General features: G+C 58.4%; 1 protein-coding gene across 4 annotated transcripts in view; it reads left to right on the top strand.

Annotated features, from left to right (window-relative positions):
* DNM1 (dynamin 1) overlaps positions 1 to 16,062 on the top strand; it is a 45,985-nt gene extending 29,923 nt beyond the window's left edge. Inside the window, exons 12-22 of one of the 4 annotated variants that reach the window (XM_082614799.1) lie at positions 465 to 535; positions 708 to 759; positions 965 to 976; positions 3,354 to 3,467; positions 7,271 to 7,380; positions 8,114 to 8,225; positions 8,690 to 8,701; positions 9,066 to 9,236; positions 10,567 to 10,808; positions 11,173 to 11,388; positions 15,474 to 16,062. In XM_082614799.1, coding sequence (XP_082470925.1) covers positions 465 to 535; positions 708 to 759; positions 965 to 976; positions 3,354 to 3,467; positions 7,271 to 7,380; positions 8,114 to 8,225; positions 8,690 to 8,701; positions 9,066 to 9,236; positions 10,567 to 10,808; positions 11,173 to 11,388; positions 15,474 to 15,534 — 1,173 coding nt within the window. In that variant the 3' untranslated portion in view covers positions 15,535 to 16,062. Of the gene's footprint in view, positions 1 to 464; positions 536 to 707; positions 760 to 964; positions 977 to 3,353; positions 3,468 to 7,270; positions 7,381 to 8,113; positions 8,226 to 8,689; positions 8,702 to 9,065; positions 9,237 to 10,566; positions 10,809 to 11,172; positions 11,389 to 13,836 lie in introns of all 4 variants that reach the window. The other 3 variants (XM_082614797.1, XM_082614798.1, XM_082614796.1) reach the window with 3 other exon arrangements.
* The last annotated feature ends 577 nt before the right edge of the window (positions 16,063 to 16,639 follow it).

Here is a 16,639-nt window from a genome sequence, read left to right as displayed (position 1 = left end):
AACTATTGCCAAACTGCCCTCCAAGAAGGTGATACTCATTTACAGTTCCACCAATGGTATGTGAGAGAATCTGTCTTCCCACAGTTGTGCCCACACTGGTCATTATCAATATTTATTATTAAGTTGATAGGTTAAAAAGGGGTCTCATTTTAACTTACATTTCTTTATTAATGAAAGGGAGCATTTTTTGCATATCCTTATTGGTTGTATGCATTTCTTCTATGGGTTACGCATTCATGTTCTTGGACTATTTTGATTTGTGTTTCTTGTCTTCCACTTATTGATTTATAGGAACTCTTTGTTTATTATGGATACTATTATGGATACATTTATTTATTGTGGATTATACACTGATTTATTATGGACTCTATACATGCTGCAAGTATGCTTCTCCCAGCTTTTCATGCATTTTAAAACTCTGTGGTATCTTTTCCACTTTACTGCTGACCTGTGTATCCTTGAAGGTCATGCTCCTCATCGATATTGAACTGGCTTACATGAATACCAACCATGAGGACTTCATAGGCTTTGCCAAGTGAGTGCGCCCTGGTCAGAGAAGGTGACACCTCGTGTGACTGTGTGTGTATGTGTGTGTAGGACCCAGGCCTGTTGGGTTAAGCCTCTGGGTCTGGTGCCCACTGAGCAGTAGCAATGAAGCGAGGCCTCTTGAGAGAAGTTTCTGGGACTCTTCTTTCTCTCCTCATTAGTGCTCAGCAGAGGAGCAACCAGATGAACAAGAAGAAGGCTTCAGGGAACCAGGTGAGTGAACTCCAGTGCCCCAGCCGGAGGGATGGAGGGTGCCGGATGGACGCCAAGCTCTGAGATCCCCCTCCCCCGAGGGGAAGGGTCCCACAGGGGCCAGAGAGCCTGTCAGATGCCAGCCACAAGCCTCCCACTCTGCATCAGTAACCCTCTCTCCTCTCTCCCGGTGCTTCTCGTGGTTGCTATGGTTACCTCTTTGCAGGATGAGATTCTGGTGAGTACCAGGACTGGGGCTCTTGGTTTGTGTAGTGAGGGGGAGGAGGGGACCCATTTGTAGTGGGGATGTGCAGGGGTCAAGAGGGCACCCTTTGGCTTGAGCAGCTTGCACACCCCAGCACATGGGTGTCCACATATGCACTCAGGCCAGAGGCAGGGTCTAGCCACACAGAGTCCCACCAATCTGTCCATCATTGCGCATGAACTAAGCATCTCCTTCAGCCAGAGGTAGACCATGCGGGCTGGGGTGGGTGAAAATGCCTGGCAGGGGCCTGGCACTGAGTAGGAGCTCTTTAAATATCTGTTGGATGGATGGATGGATGGATGGATAGATGGACGGATGGATGAGAGAGAATGTTTTTAAGCTGGCATCTCTACCAGAGAGTTGAGTAAGAGGTGAATGAAATGTCAAGAGACCAGTGCCTCCTTACCTATTCTGTCCTTCAGATCTCTGCTGAAACATCACTTCTCAGCCCCGGTTGTACCACCAGCCATAGGGTTTGAGCTCTTCCAGAGACTGTAGTTTCTTTGTGATAATCTAGGTGTTTGTGTGATTACTGGCATCATATCATTTCCCTCTTGAACCCTATAAGGGGAAGGGCTGGGTCTGTCTTGTTCACCAGTAAATCCTCAGCCCCCAGTGCAGTGCCTGGCATACAGTAGGTGCTAAATAGAATGAAGGAGCTAATGAATGCAATATCCCAGGGCAATTCGGTTCAGCAAACACTCACTGGTGCCTGTACTGTGCTGGCCCCTGGACAGGAGTCAGACTCTGGCCCTGCCCCTTGGAAGCCTGGGCTTGTAGTCAGGCCCCAGGCAGGGTGGGAGTGGGGGGAACAGGAGGTCCCTGGTGCTGGGGCTCCTGAAGGGGGTTTTGGGTGAGCAGGGAGGAGGGCAGAGCTGGGGGTGGCCGAGGGAGGACAAAGGCTGCGAGTCAGGGCAGGAGCAGGGTGGAGAGGTCTGCTGGTCAGACTGGGGAGATGGAGGGCCAGGGTGTGGCATTCAGGCTCAATTCCAAAGACAGTGACAGGATGCTGAAGGGATCCTCTCCAGACCGGGACAGGGTGGGAGGGTGGTCATGAGACACTGGCTACCACATCCCTGTTAATGACTAAGGCAGCTACTAGCTGTGATCCGCTGTGTGACTTGGGTTCTCTGCAAGGTTCTCGAGGAAGCCAGAGAGGTTTAAGGAGGGCTGGGAGTGGGGGTGGGGGGCGGGGGGTGGGGGGGTTGCTTCGAGGGCCTTAGAAGCAGGCTTGACCCCAGAGGGCTTTCCTGCCAGCCCCAGGCTGCTCAGTCTTCTCCGGATGCTCAGGGGAGAAGCCAGGGAGGACAGGGCTGGGGGAGAGAGCAGAAGCAGCTCCCTTGTCCCCTCAGTCTGTCCCACCACCAGGGTCTGGTCAGTGTCTCTGCCCTTGGAGCAGAATCCACAGGGCCTAATCTGTGTCAGTGGCTCAGGACAGTCCCAGGGACAGCTGCTTCCTGCTGTGAAAAAAGACCTTTGCCTGTTCCTCTGGGCTTCTCCAGGGAAGAGGAGTCTGGGCAATTTGTGCTCAGCCCTCCCCGCTGCGTCTGTGCTCTACTACCCCACCCCTGTCCTGGGGCTTGGAGGCAAAGACTCTTAGAACCCTACTATCACAGCCTTCATGTATTCATGCCACAAATATTTATTGATCACTTACTGTTTGCCTAGCACTCTGCCAAGTGCTGGGATACACCAGTGAGGGAGAGAGTTCACAATTTAGCAAGACAGACTGACATCAACAGATAATCACACACATATACACACGCACACAAATTCAAAATTCCAGTCATTGTCATAGAAGAAAGCTTAAGGGAGTGATGAAAGATTATAATAGGGGTCCTGACTTATATGGGGGGCCGGGGAGAGCCTGCCTGAGAATGTGACTTCTGAGCTCATGCCCAGAGGATGAGTAGGATTTGCCAGGCAAACAGGAGGAAGTGCTTTCCAGGCAGAGTCAACAGAAGCACGTGCAAAGTCCCTGAGGTCAGAAAAAGTCTTTGAATAAACTGTTAACCTGAAAAGATACTCAGAGTTATCTTGCCCAATCAGCCACCTAAAGTCTGCTTGCACACTTTTTAGCAGTGGGCAGCTCGTCCCCTACCAAGGCCACCAGTCCCCTACTCAGATGGCTCTGTCAGTAGGCTGTTTATCCTGAGCTGACCTCTGCCTTCCTCTGTCTTCCCCTCTGTTCACTTGTGGTTCAAACCAGGGCTGGCCCCCACCCTCTCTGACCAGCCAGGCCTTGAAGAGCTGGGGGAGGGGTGAGCTTTTGAGGGTTTCTCTTTGCCTACCTACATGGGGAATCCTGGCCTCTGTCCACTGACTTCCTTCCCCCTCTCCCACCCTCCAGGTCATCCGGAAGGGCTGGCTGACCATCAACAACATCGGTATCATGAAGGGAGGCTCCAAGGAGTATTGGTTTGTGCTGACCGCCGAGAATCTGTCCTGGTACAAGGATGACGAGGTAACTAAAGGGCCACTGGTCATCAAGGGGTTTGGCTGGTGGCCAGAGGCAGGCTGAGACCCTACCACAGGCTTGGAGTGGCCTGAACCACCCACAAGGGGGATTTAAAACTCCCATCAAAGACCTCTGGGTGGAGGTGGGAGGTCAGGACCAGAGGCACGCAATCCTGGGGGCTTATCCAGGCTGGATGGAGAAGAGGGCTTGGCAGGACTGGGGAGCCCGGGGCTGAGCGCCCTGGGGTGGGCAGGGGGGGGCCGGGCATCCCTCTCTGACCCCACCAGCCCCGCAGCCTTCCTGTTTTCTTGCTCCAGGGCGTGCCTCCTACTCCGTGGCCTCCACAGGCCCATGACACACACGAGTCCAGCTGCCAGACACGCTGTTAACCCCTGCACCCCAGCCCCCCAGCCCCCAGCAGTCCGAGGGGGATGCCCAGGGTGCCTCCAGCTAGAGGGGCGAGGAGCGATGGGGCCCCACAGAGGCACCACCCCAAGCCCCTCCCTGCCCACTGGGCACAGGGAAGCCCAGCCACCCCCCCCTTCCCTGCTGCTGGTCTCCTTTAAGAAGAGTCTCTTTGGCTTCCACATCTGGATTCCAGAGGTGACCAGAGAGAGCAGGGAGGGCTGGGGGGGAGGGGGCTTGTGGTAATGAACTCCAGCTGGCCAAGGAGTGGGGGGAGGGACCCCCTTCTTCCTGAGGGGTCTGTTGAAGGTGAAGGTGCTCTGCGTGGGGGAGCAGAGCCTCTGATTTCGCTCCCCAAGCCCCCCTCCTTGATCCCTGCCCCCTCCAAGTCTCCCCAGGCAGGGCCCCCCTCCTCACTTTGGGCGGGGCCCTCTGTCGTCACCGGCGGGGGCGCCAAGCCATCTGGACCTCATTACCCCAACCCTGGCCTCTCCCAGAGCGTGGGGCCCCTCGAAGGGTGGAGCGTGAGGCTGTGCGGGGCACGGGTGTGGGGACCGCTTCCTGCTCTACCGCCTGGGCAGCCTCCCTAGACGTGCCCGTGCCCCACCACTCCTTGGGCTCCTGTGTTGAGGTTCCTTGCACAGGGCCAGGGGACAGTGTGACCTGGGGCTGGGGGCCAGCGACGGGCTACACTGGGGGGAGGAGGGAGTATATCTGAGCGGGGCCCCTGTCCTTGTATGTGTGTGTGTGTGTGTGTGTGTGTGTGTGTGTGTGTGTCGGGGGGCTGGTCTCTGTGGAACTTCGTGTGTACATTTGAGTTGAGTCGAGTGTGACCCCGGCGTTGAGTGTACGTGTGGGTGGGGGAGGGCTGGCCAGTGAGTGCTGGCAGGTGAGGGTGTATGTGAGGCTTGTGGACGTGGGGTGTGGGTGTTTGACAGGAGGATGTCTGGGGTGTAAGCATCGGGGCATGTTCGGTGTTTGAGGGTTTGCATGTGTGGTTGGGGGCAGACCATGTGTGCCTGAGCCGTGTGTGCCCGTGCCTGGTGTGTAAGCGTCTGTGTGTATGTGTGGCGAGTGGGCTTGAGGAGGGAGGGCGTGCGTGTGGCACGTTTGAGGATATGTATTGTATGTATTGGGGATGTAAGGATGGGAGAGGGCTGGTGTTCCATTGTGAGCGGGTGTGTGCGTCTGTGTGCGCATGTGTGTGCATGCACTCGTGTGTGCTTGGGACACGGATGTGTGATTTAAAATTCGAGTGTGGGAATGTATGTTTCCGAGTTGTAGGTGTGTTCGTGCCGAGGTAAGGTTGCGTGTGTGTGTTGGGTTGTGAGTGGATCTTTTTGCCCTAAAGCAGCTGGGGACAGGGAGGTGGTCCGGGCTGGGCGGATGGTGGTCTGTCCCCCTTCTCCACCCAGCCACCAGCCGTCTGGTCTTTGGGACTTGGGTGATCCTCTGGGCAGCAGGCGGCCGCCCACATCCCCAGCCCTCACTGACCCCCCATCTTCTCACTCTTCCTCCGCCACCCATCAGCAGCCCCACCCCGTCCCACAGCATGGTGGCGCCCCCATCCCTGTTGCCTCCTCCCAGCCCACCCTGTGCCCCCCAAGCCCCCTGCCCCGGCTCCGGGCTCCGGTTCTGGGATGGCGCGCAGGGGTCGCTCCAGCTCTCCAGCGGCGGTGCCGAGGGTCTAACCCAGCCCAGCCTAACCAATGTGCAGACTACTGTACAATTTGGGAGTCCTGAACAGATAGTCTAAACACTGGGTAGACGGAGTGGAGGTGTCCTCTGATCCATCCAGGCTGCAGTGTCTGTCCGTCGGGTGAGAGCTTCGGCCCCATGTCCTGGAGATGCAAGGTCCCCAGCCCAGCCCAGCCAGCCCGGGGTCCCCTCTCTGCTCTGACTCCCCTTCTGCCTCCTTTGACGTGGCAGGGGTGAGCGGGAGCTCTGGCTGGGGAGGAGGGGCCTGGGGACGGGCCGGCCTGCGGGAAGGAGGGGGCTGCTCCTACCTAGTGTCCAACCCCAGAGCAGAGCGCAGGGCGGGTGGCGGCGGGGCCTCCCTCGAATGCTTCCAGATGTTCCCTGGCCGCGTGTGCAACTTCCTCCTCTCCTCCCCCAGCCGCCCTCTGGGGCTCCCGGCCACCCGCCTGGCATAAAGAGGGCTTTATGTGGCTGGATGGGCCAGGGGGGTGTGGGGGGCAGAGAGAGGTGGGCAGGATGACGCCAGGACGGGGAGCAGGGTCCTCCGAAACCCAGCCCCCGACCCGAGGTCCGAGGCGAGGCTCATGCCCAAGCCCCGAGCCCTCCAAACCCACACGGTCACCCCCCACTGGGCCCCCGGGCGTGGGCCCTGTGGTGTTGGGTTGGCTAGTGGGGTACAGGCAGCAGAAACCCCTCCCCTCCTCCCAGAGCCCCATCCTGGGGTACCTCCTCCGAAGATCCCTGAGCTCCTCCCCTCTGTCTGTAGGACAGAGAAGCCTACGGTCACGTGTCAGCCCCCACCAGACGTACACACATGTGCACACAGGCCTGGCACCCACATGCTGTCCACAGATAAGCGTAACTCCTCCCAGACGATACAGATGAACCACACAGATTCAGCCCATTACGAAAACTATATGCACATAAGCATGTGCCCCCACAGCGCATGTCCCGCAGGTACATTCACGCAGACACGTGGACATTTACAGTTGCCACACCTCCAAAACTGTGCACACGTACAAACACGCTCACACGCACACACGGCCGGGCTGGCACCTCCTCAGGCACCCTTGTGCACACACAGGGACACATGGGCACACGCACAGTGGTGAGGGGACACGTGCTCAGACGTGCACATGTTTGCACAGACATACAACCACACACGTTGCACACGCAGACTCACCATCTCCAAGCTTGTGCTGTGTGCCTGATTGCTAACACATGGGCAGCTGTGGGGAGTGGGCTGAGCCAGCCCTTTGAAGCTGCCAGGCCTGGTGGCCGCCCCCCTTCCCTGTCTCTCCAGTCAGGAAATGAAGTCAGAGGCTTATCCAGAGCAGGCCCCATCGGCCAGGCTGGCGGCAAGAGAGGCCGAGTGCGGGGTCCCTGGCTGGGGCTGGCCTGGCTCGCGTCCAGGGCTTGCTTGGGGCGGGATGTGGGAGCCAAGCTCAGCCTCGCCACCCCAGGCTCTGGAGCTCTGGCATGGATGCGGAGGCAGTGGGAAGGGCTTGAACGCCGTGGGGAGCTGAGGTGCCCAGCAGACCCAGGGCTCCGTGGCCAGGCTTTCATCAGACAGCACCCGTGCAGTGCAAGGGGGCTGGTGGTCTACAGCCCCAGGTCCCCCCGCCCCGCAACATGGAACATCCTCAGGGAGTGCGGTGTAGCAGAGACAGCACCAGCCTCACCCATCACTCCTCCCTCTCCCCCAGGAGAAAGAGAAGAAATACATGCTGTCGGTGGACAACCTGAAGCTGCGGGACGTGGAGAAGGGCTTCATGTCCAGCAAGCACATCTTTGCCCTCTTCAACACGGAGCAGAGGTGCCTGCCTGCTCCCACGGGGCCCCGGGGAGTAAAGACGGGCCCACAGATCCAGAAGAGAGAGATCTGCCCCCGGCTCCCCAGCAAGTCATTTACTTGACAAATATTTGTTGAGTTTCTAATCTGTGCTAGACTCATGTCAAGATCTCGTTCCTGGCCTCCCTCCCGCCACCCCCTCCTTTCTCCTTCCTGCCTTTCCTCCCTCCCTCCCCGTCTCCCTCTCTCCCTCCCTCCCTCCTTCCTCCCCTCCTGTCCTTCTGCAATCACTTGGTTAGTACCTGCCCTGCATAAGATACTGGCAGTACCAAGCCTCTCCCCTCCCAACCCAGGGCTGACTCTAGTGGACTTTCTCCTACTCAGAGATGAGGGTTCAATACAACTGCCAAGAGGGGAAAGCCTGGGAGGGGGCCAATGGGGGTTGAGATCTAGCCAGGGGCTGCACTGTCATGGGTGCCCCCTTTATGAGAGCTCAGTCCCTTTCTAATAGAGTATTTTACTGCTCATTTCACTAAATCCTCTCAATGACCCTAAAAGGCAGGAATTGTTATTATTAACCCACGTTCCAGACGAGAAAACTAAGGCTGGGAGAGAAGAAGGGACTTGCCACAGCTGGCAAGTAAGAAAGCCAGGATTGGCCGACAGGCACGATGACCCCAGTCCACGCACGCCACTAACCACCAAGGTGAATGGGCTTTGCCCCCCATCTCCCCTCACCACCTGCCCCATCTTGCAGGAACGTCTACAAGGATTATCGGCAGCTGGAACTGGCCTGCGAGACACAGGAGGAGGTGGATAGCTGGAAGGCCTCCTTCCTGAGGGCTGGCGTGTACCCCGAGCGTGTTGGGGTGAGTGGCAGGGGAGGTAGGGGAGGGGCAAGCTGCTTAAAATAAGGGGCTCCGGGGGAAGCCATCCACAGTGATGCCAAGCCATTCCATATTTTCGGGCTCTTATTGGGCTCAGAAATAGCAGGGATCCTCTCCCCTACCTGCTCTGGGGTGGGAGCAGAGTTAACCCTTCCTCCCATCCTTCTCCAGTGCGGTTTTACATGACTCTTTCTCTGACACAGATGGCATTCCGGCATCCCTTTCACATGATTATGCTTTCTTGTGACTGCCTTCACTTTTCTACCCTCTTTCACTGTGACAGTGTCTAGAGTTGCCTTACAGTTGGGGTGCAGTGCCCTGGGTTTACTCATTCCCTCTTCTTTTCCTCTCTCTGTGTGTCTGCTACGGCTGTGCTCGCTGGTGGCGGTGGCGATGATGGCAATGCTGGTGTGGTGACCTCTATGGCTTTGCTGTGGGCCTCCCAGGACAAAGAGAAAGTGAGTGTGTCCCTCTCTCACCTTCTGCCAGGCATCTCTAGCCTGGCGACAGATCTGGCCAGGCCTTTAGAATCAAGAAGGGTCCTTGGAGATGTCCTTTCCTAATTTATGGACTGGGAAAGTAAGGCAAATTCTAGGTACTAGAGTCAGAGCCTGAATGAGGGTCTGGGGTCCTGAGAGGCACTGGGGTGGGCAGAGCCCAGAGACCCAGAGCTATGGGGGAGCTGGTGTCTTTGTGTACAGGCCAGTTGCTTCTCTCTGTACCTCAGCGTTCCAGGCATCCTTGAAGGGGCTGGGACCCTGGGGATGCCTGGAACCTGGCTTTGAGGGCCTAGCCATCCTGATGCCCTGTCCTCAATGGCAGGCCAGTGAGACGGAGGAGAATGGCTCAGACAACTTCATGCACTCCATGGACCCACAGCTGGAGCGGCAGGTGGAGACCATCCGGAACTTGGTGGACTCATACATGGCCATCGTCAACAAGACCGTCCGCGACCTCATGCCTAAGACCATCATGCACCTCATGATCAACAATGTGGGTGCACCACCGCGTGGGGGGCGGGTGCTCTCGTGGGACCAGGGAGGCAGGTGGCCAGGTTGGCCTGGGGTAGGCACGGGCTAGTCACGTGGGACCAAGTCTGGGGAGGGAGGCATGGGTCCACGCCAGAGCTATCCAATAGAAATATAATGTGAGCTTCATATATTATTTTGTAGATTCACACAACCAAGTTGTTCCAAGCATGCTTAAATGATTTCCAGGAGGGGCTAGGAATCTGCATCTTTTGAGAACTCTCAGACCATGTTTTGAGATCTCCCACACCATGTTTTGAGATATACACCACCCCACGGAACCACTTCCACCATGACTTAGTGAAAAAGCATGGCCTGAGGGGAATTAGAACTGTGTTGGAATCCTGGCTTTGCCTCAAATTCCCTGTGTGACTTTGAGCAAACGAACTACCCTCTCTGAGCCTCTGTTTTCTTATATGTAAAATATGGATAATGATAAGAGTTGAGGATTAAATGAATATAAAGCGCGTAACAACACAGTGCCTGGCATGTAGTAGGTGCTCAACATAAATTTAGATATCGAATAAATGAGACACAGGCCTACAGCATAAAAAAACCTCAGCATCTCTCCACAAATGTTCCAGAGCCTGGGCCAGGTAACATCTGGGAATTTTTTTGTTTGTTTGTTTTGTTTTGTTTTGCGGTACGCGGGCCCCTCACCGCCGCGGCCCTCCCGTCGCGGAGCACAGGCTCCAGACGCGCAGGCCCATTGGCCAAGGCTCACGGGCCCAGCCGCTCCGCGGCACGTGGGACCCTCCCGGACCGGGGCACGAACCCGCGTCCCCTGCATTGGCAGGTGGACCCCCAACCACTGTGCCACCAGGGAAGCCCCAACACCTGGGAATTTTTAAGGCGAACATTAACCCATGCCCTACACACAGAGACTCACATTTCACCCGGTCCAGGCACACATTCACACCTGCTACTCAAGGGCTTAGAAAATTTTAAACTGTCGTCTTCCTTATTTTGGTCCAGTGGAGCATACAAGTCTTTGGAAAGGGTGTAACTACCCCATTTTACAGATGAGGAAACTGAGGCTGAAATAAGCTGAGTAACCAGGTGTCCTGGTGCATAATAGGCCCTGAGGGTTCTCCTAGATCTATGACCTTGAACAGTTCACTTTTCTTCTCTGGACCATCTGAGAAAAAGGGCAAGCGGGGAGGCGGGGAAGCAAGGGAGATCTCTGAGTTTAGGCAGTGACAGAGCCCCATCCCCGAGCTAGTAGGGCCCGGCGGGGAGGGCAAATTGGTACAGGCGTCAGGTCCCAGCCCTCTCCTCTCTTTGCCCGCCCGCAGACCAAGGAATTCATCTTCTCGGAGCTGCTGGCCAACCTGTACTCGTGCGGGGACCAGAACACACTGATGGAGGAGTCGGCCGAGCAGGCGCAGCGGCGCGACGAGATGCTGCGCATGTACCACGCACTGAAAGAGGCGCTCAGCATCATCGGCGACATCAACACGACCACTGTCAGCACGCCCATGCCCCCGCCCGTGGACGACTCCTGGCTGCAGGTGCAGAGCGTACCGGCTGGACGCAGGTACCAGGGCCGGCTCGCACGGCCCCAAAGCCCCCCAGCCCGGGGCCTGCTGGAGGAGGGCCGGGACCGGGCAGTGGCGCGCAGGCGTCACCGGGATGGCTCCCACCTGGAGCGAGGGGCGGGGCTTATCGCGGGGCGGGGCTTATCGCGGGGCGGGGCTTGCCGTGGAGAGCTGGCTGCCGGGAGGGGTGGAGCTGAAACATTGGAGCCTCTGGGGACGGGCTTAAACTCCGGCCTAAGGCGTGGAGGGGCGGAGCTTGCGCGCATGGGCGTGGCCGGCACCCAGCTGGGGGCGGGGCCTCACGGTGGGGCGGAGCCGCTCATCTCTCTCCCCTCCTTGTCCTTCGCTCCCTGTCGCCCGCAGGTCACCCACGTCCAGCCCCACACCGCAGCGCCGAGCCCCCGCGGTGCCCCCAGCCCGGCCCGGGTCGCGGGGCCCTGCTCCTGGGCCTCCGCCTGCTGGGTCCGCCCTAGGGGGGGCGCCCCCCGTGCCCTCCAGGCCGGGGGCTTCCCCTGACCCCTTCGGTCCTCCCCCCCAGGTGCCCTCGCGCCCCAACCGCGCCCCGCCCGGGGTCCCCAGGTGAGTAGGGGCTGAAAGCGGCGGAAGAGACCGCCGGGCGGGCGTGGCCGGGAGGGAGGTGGGGCCGGATTCCGGAGCATCGGCCCAGGTCGCCAGAGCCGGCCCTCTCTGTCCAGGTCACTCGGACCGTGGGTGCCAGAGCCACCGGGGGTGTGGCCGAGGGCTGGCGGAGCCTGCCCCCAGGGAGCGCTGAGTTCCGCAGGTGGTCGTTTCTGGGGAGGGGGCCGTGGGGCTCATCCCACCTGCCCTCTTCTTTCCAGCACTTGCATGGCGCTTCCCTCCTTTTTCAGTCTCTCTCTCTCCCCCGCGTTGCCTCCCTTCTCCTTTCCCCTTCTGGCCGCTCTCCTCCGTTCTCCATTCCCTCCTCTACTTCTGTCTCCCAGCTCCTAGTGAGCCTACCTCAGGTCTGAGGATCTGAACCCAAGCCCTCTCTGGATGGGTAGATTTTATTCACTTACACTCAGGGCTACCCTGGTGCCCACACTTCCCAGTCCTGACTCTTTGGACCTGTCCTCGAGGGTTGTGACTGTGTGACCAGCAAGGTGTGTGATGTGTGTGTGGGCGTGCACACGGATGTGAGAGTGTAAGAATGGCACCCAGGCATGCGGTAGGACGTGGAGCAGCTGGGAAAGGGGCCTGGGAGCCATGGGACAGCCTGATGGCTTTCTTCCTTCCCCTTGCCTCTGGCCTGGACCAACGTGGTGGGTTTGCGGGCAGGAGTGGGTGGAGGCTGCCCCATTCGCAGAAATCTCCAGGGAAAAGGGTTCTACTTCATCCCTTGCCTTTGCCTTCTTGATCCATGACCTTCTTTCAAGGAAGCTCACTCTGATATTTAACTCAGTCTGCCCCGTTTCCACTGGCCATGTTCTCTGAGGAAGAACACATCAGACCAATAATATCCATTTATGTTTCCAGATGGCTGGAGGGTAGGGCCATGGGTCTAACCTCCATGAACCTACAGTGAAGCAGAGATGGGGCTTGCTCTATGGTGACCTGACGGCCAAGGCAGATGGGGTAAAGCAGGCAGCATGGTGTTGGCCAGGGGCACTGGACTGGAGTGGGCCTTTAGGCGAGTCACTTTCCCTTCCAGGGCCTCAGCTTCCCTTCCACCAAATGATATTTAACATTCTGCCTTTCTCCCAGGGTTGGTGTGGGGATCAGGGGGAGACAGTGGCTATAGGGATGCCACATTAACTGCAAAAGTGGCTATACGAACTATTTGCTAACTTCCAATGTGAGTTCAGATTCTTAAGGGTATTGGACATGCCCAGGCCTGTGCTGAGGTGTGACATGAGAACTGGAAGATCTGGTACCTGCTCTGACTCTAGTCTGGCTGACACATGGGAAGTCACAGCCTCAGAGGAGAGAGCAGTCTGGGGAGCTTCAAGGCAGCTTGACTTCGGTGAGATCCCAGGGCTGATGGAGAAAAGGCTCAGGTGGTGAGAAGTCAGGAGGGCGTCTGGGTAAGGAGCAGCAAGTGGGCAAAGGTTGAGTGTGGAATACATTGAGAGCTGCTGGCCAGAGCAGAGTGCAGGTAGAATGAGGGACAATAAGAAAAGGTTGGGGCTTCCCTGGTGGCGCAGTGGTTGAGAGTCCGCCTGCCGATGCAGGAGACACGGGTTCGTGCCCCGGTCCGGGAAGATCCCACATGCCGCAGAGCGACTGGGCCCGTGAGCCATGGCCGCTGAGCCTGCGCGTCCAGAGCCTGTGCTCCGCAACGGGAGAGGCCACAACAGTGAGAGGCCCGCGTACCACAAAAAAAAAAAAAAGAAAGAAAAAAAAGAAAAGGTTGCCCTGGGGACTTCCCTGGAGGTTCCAGTGGTTAAGATTCTGCACTTCCACTGCCGAGGGCACGGGTTCGATCCCTAGTCGGGGAGCTAAGATCCTGCATGCCGCACAGCACGGCCAAAAAAAAGAAAGAAAAGTTTGCCCTGGGTAAGCTGGGGCAGGTAGGAGAACCTTCAAAGTCCACAGAAGAGGTTGACTTGTTGGGACTCAGTGCTGTGAGCAGCAGGGAGCCATGGAAGGCTCTTGGGTGGAGACATGACAGCTGGACCCTAAGAAAGCAAGACCTGTCCCTTCTGGAGCAATGCAGGTGGCCCTCTGAGCACGCCAGGCACGAGTGTGCAGGGAGCTGGTGCAAATGCCTCCTGTGTGCGGGCGAGCTTCTGTGTTGTGACTCCGCCCCCGCGTGTGCTTCAGTGTGCCAAGTGGCTGCATGCTCCAGATCCATGCTGCACGTGCCGGCCAGCGAGGTTGCTGGGCATTGGGGGGTGGGGTGTATGCGTGCTGTTTGTGGGCATGTGTGTCAGCGTGTGCATGCGGGGCCGTGGGGCCTCACCGCATGTGTGTGCACGCCCGGGCGTGTGCGTGTGCGTGTCCCCCCACCCCCAGGCCTGACCCGTCCGTGAGCGTGAACTGCCACGTTGATTTCGTGCTGTCTTTCAGAATCACTATCAGTGACCCCTGAGGAGCGTCAGCCACGGTAGGTACAGGCCTCTCCGCCTGCTGCATGAACCGGTGTGTCTGCCCCCTGCCGCACCAGCTCCACACTGCAGGGCCAACCTGGGACCTCCGAGGCAGGCCCCTCCCTCTCCCTCCTGCAGCTCCAGACTTATTCTTTCCTCTTTCTGTCCCCGCTGCCAGCTGGCTCTCTCACCTCCCTTCTCAGCGAGCCTCGGGACTCAGTGCGACTGCCCAAGACCTCCATGGCTGAGCCTGGGGAGGTCTTGGGACAGGCTCCGCACCCAAGCAGGCAAACCTGGGTGCTCTCTGGAGGCGTCAGAAAGAGCGCAGAGCTCATGGTTCATGGTGTTAGGGGCAGGGAGCTTGGCGGGGTGTGTGTGTAGGGCTGGACTCAGGCATCCAGAGGCCTTGGCATCTCACCCTGGGGTGCCGCACTCATTCCCCGATCTGAGCCCTGCTGCTGGGGCAGGGCAGCCAGCTCCCAGCCTGGGAGCTCTGGAAACCGAATCCACGATAGGGCAGAGGAAGTCAAAGTCCTACCTCCTTCACCGAGCCAGCAAGCGAGCAGCAGCTGGGGGTGAAGGCTCTGGTTACTTGATGATTTGGGAAAGCCTGAGTGTCCCCCCCACCCATCAGCCCAGAGCACAGCTCACAGGCCAGGCAGGTCACACCGCCCCTTCCCCTGCTTCCACAGTACTGTCACTCCTGCTGGTGCAGGACTGAAGGCGGCGTCCTCAGCCCCAGGTGGAGCACCGTAGCCAGCCCGCAGGCTCATCCACCTGGGCCTGTTGCTCCTAGGGGTGACCTCCACTTTTCCGCTAAGGGGATGACGGTGTCTGCGGACCTGGGCAAGCCAGCTTCTCTGAGTTCCGCCCCAGCTGGGCCCCCAAACTCGCCCAGCGAGCCTGCCTGCCACCCTGCACCTGCGCTGACTCTCGCTCTTCTGCTTTTCCCCAGCAGGAAGGGCCCAGCCTCACCTACGCGACCTGCGGTCCCCCGACCAGCTGAGGCTCCCCTCTTAGACTTATAAGCCTGTGGCCACTGGTATCCAGCCGCCTGCCCTCCCTGCCTCCCCAGGGTCCCTTTAGAGGACTCCTGGGCTTTCTGCCCACCCAGAGGGGCCTCTAGTGCTCCCTCCAGCCATTCTGTTAGCTTTGCCCTCCTGGTTCAAACAGTGTTCTTTCTCCTGTCTTTCTCCATCAGGCCTGGTGGCTGTCTCGTGGGGCTCACGGCCCCATACTCCCTGAGGCTAGGGATGGCCCTGCGCCAGTGGGTTGAAAGATGGGGCCCGAGAAGAGGGAAGCCAGAGGGGGCCGAGCACGTGTCTGGAGCTGTGGGTGCACTGCCTGGTGGTGTGTGAGAGACCAGCGTGTGTGGAGGGGTGGGCGCTGCCCCAGCCTTTACCCCAGACCCCCGTGAGGCTCTGGCCCCTGCCCATCTCCTGCCCTTCCACCTTCCCTTTCTCGTCTCTCTTCTCTATTCCAGAACGCTTGCCCACCCCTGGGTCTTCTGCCCCGCCCTCCTCTCCCCCGACTGCCGGGCTAGGCTGCCCTTGCCTTACCAGCTCTCTCCCCCTTTTCTCTCTCCCGTTCTCTCTTTGCTTTCTCTCCAACTGCCAGCCGATCGGGTCAGGCAAGTCCATCCCGACCTGAGAGCCCCAGGCCCCCCTTCGACCTCTAACCAGATCCCTCCTATTCCTCGGAGACCTCCCTTTCCAAGCCTGCCTGGACGGCTGTTCTGTGACTTGACAGTGGCTACCCAGCCCCAGAGCTTCCCCTTCATCTGTGACTTAGTCTGTTGTAGTGGTGAGCTGACACATCCAGGCGTGACGTTGGTGAAACTTGTGCCCCTCTGTGGTCTTGCTCCTGCCCAGTTCTATAAATATCTATAAATACTCATATATATATACACACACACATATATGGCCAAGCCTCACCTCTAGTGTCGGGAATCAATCACCATGCTGTCCTTGAGGAGTCTTGTGGCCCAACTACAAGGGAACGCTGTCACCCTGACATCCCCCTCCAAAGCGTGCCACCTCTGATGAGCCCCCCCGTCGTACCCAGCCTGTGGACAGCCAGCCCCCCTCTGCCGCCCTCCCGTCCCTACCCTCCCTTGAACACGGGGGTGCTGTACTGGCAGCTGTGTAGTTCTCTGACCACTACCAGTCTTGCTGTCTCTTGGCTGAGAATAAAACCCATTTCTGGATGATGGGGAACAGCGTGTCCTCTGTGGCCTGTGTTCTCTGTGGTGCTCAGGGAGAGGTAAAGGTTTAAACATTGGGGTGAGGGATGGGGGAGGGCCCAGCGATTGCTAGGGTGTTGTAAGATGTGGAGAAAAAAGCCCCATCCTCTCGGAGGCGTACTGGGAAAGCACCTGGAGTCAGCGGATCCTCGTCCTGTGAAACCTGCTCTGGCCACTAGGGGGCCCGGAGGGAGGACTGTGAGGTGCTGGCCAGGCAGGCACTGTGGAAGGACAGGCAGAACAGGCCACCAGAGGGGTAGGGCGATGGAATGGAAAACACCTGGACCAGAAGTCAGCACTCAGGGTGCTGTGGCACCCTGCTTTCCCTCCCTGGGATTAGATCTGACTTCGGAGTCTCTCCGCCATTAAGGCAGGACTGCCCCGAGAACCCTATGGCGGTCCCCCTGGGAACCCCATCTTCACCAGGCAGCATGCAGGTGACAGGCCTTGGAAGATCTCTAACAGCCCGGTTGGATGTGCTCAGACACACTGGGGACCGGCACAACCAGAAGCTTGCCCTCTGCTGGCAGGACCCGCTCCC

Source organism: Mesoplodon mirus, assembly GCF_964341445.2.
Source record: "Mesoplodon mirus genome assembly, chromosome: 1".
Taxonomy (NCBI): Eukaryota; Metazoa; Chordata; class Mammalia; order Artiodactyla; family Ziphiidae; genus Mesoplodon; species Mesoplodon mirus.
The sequence above is the reverse complement of the archived record's forward strand: the minus strand, read 5'-3'. Positions and strand labels throughout refer to the sequence as shown.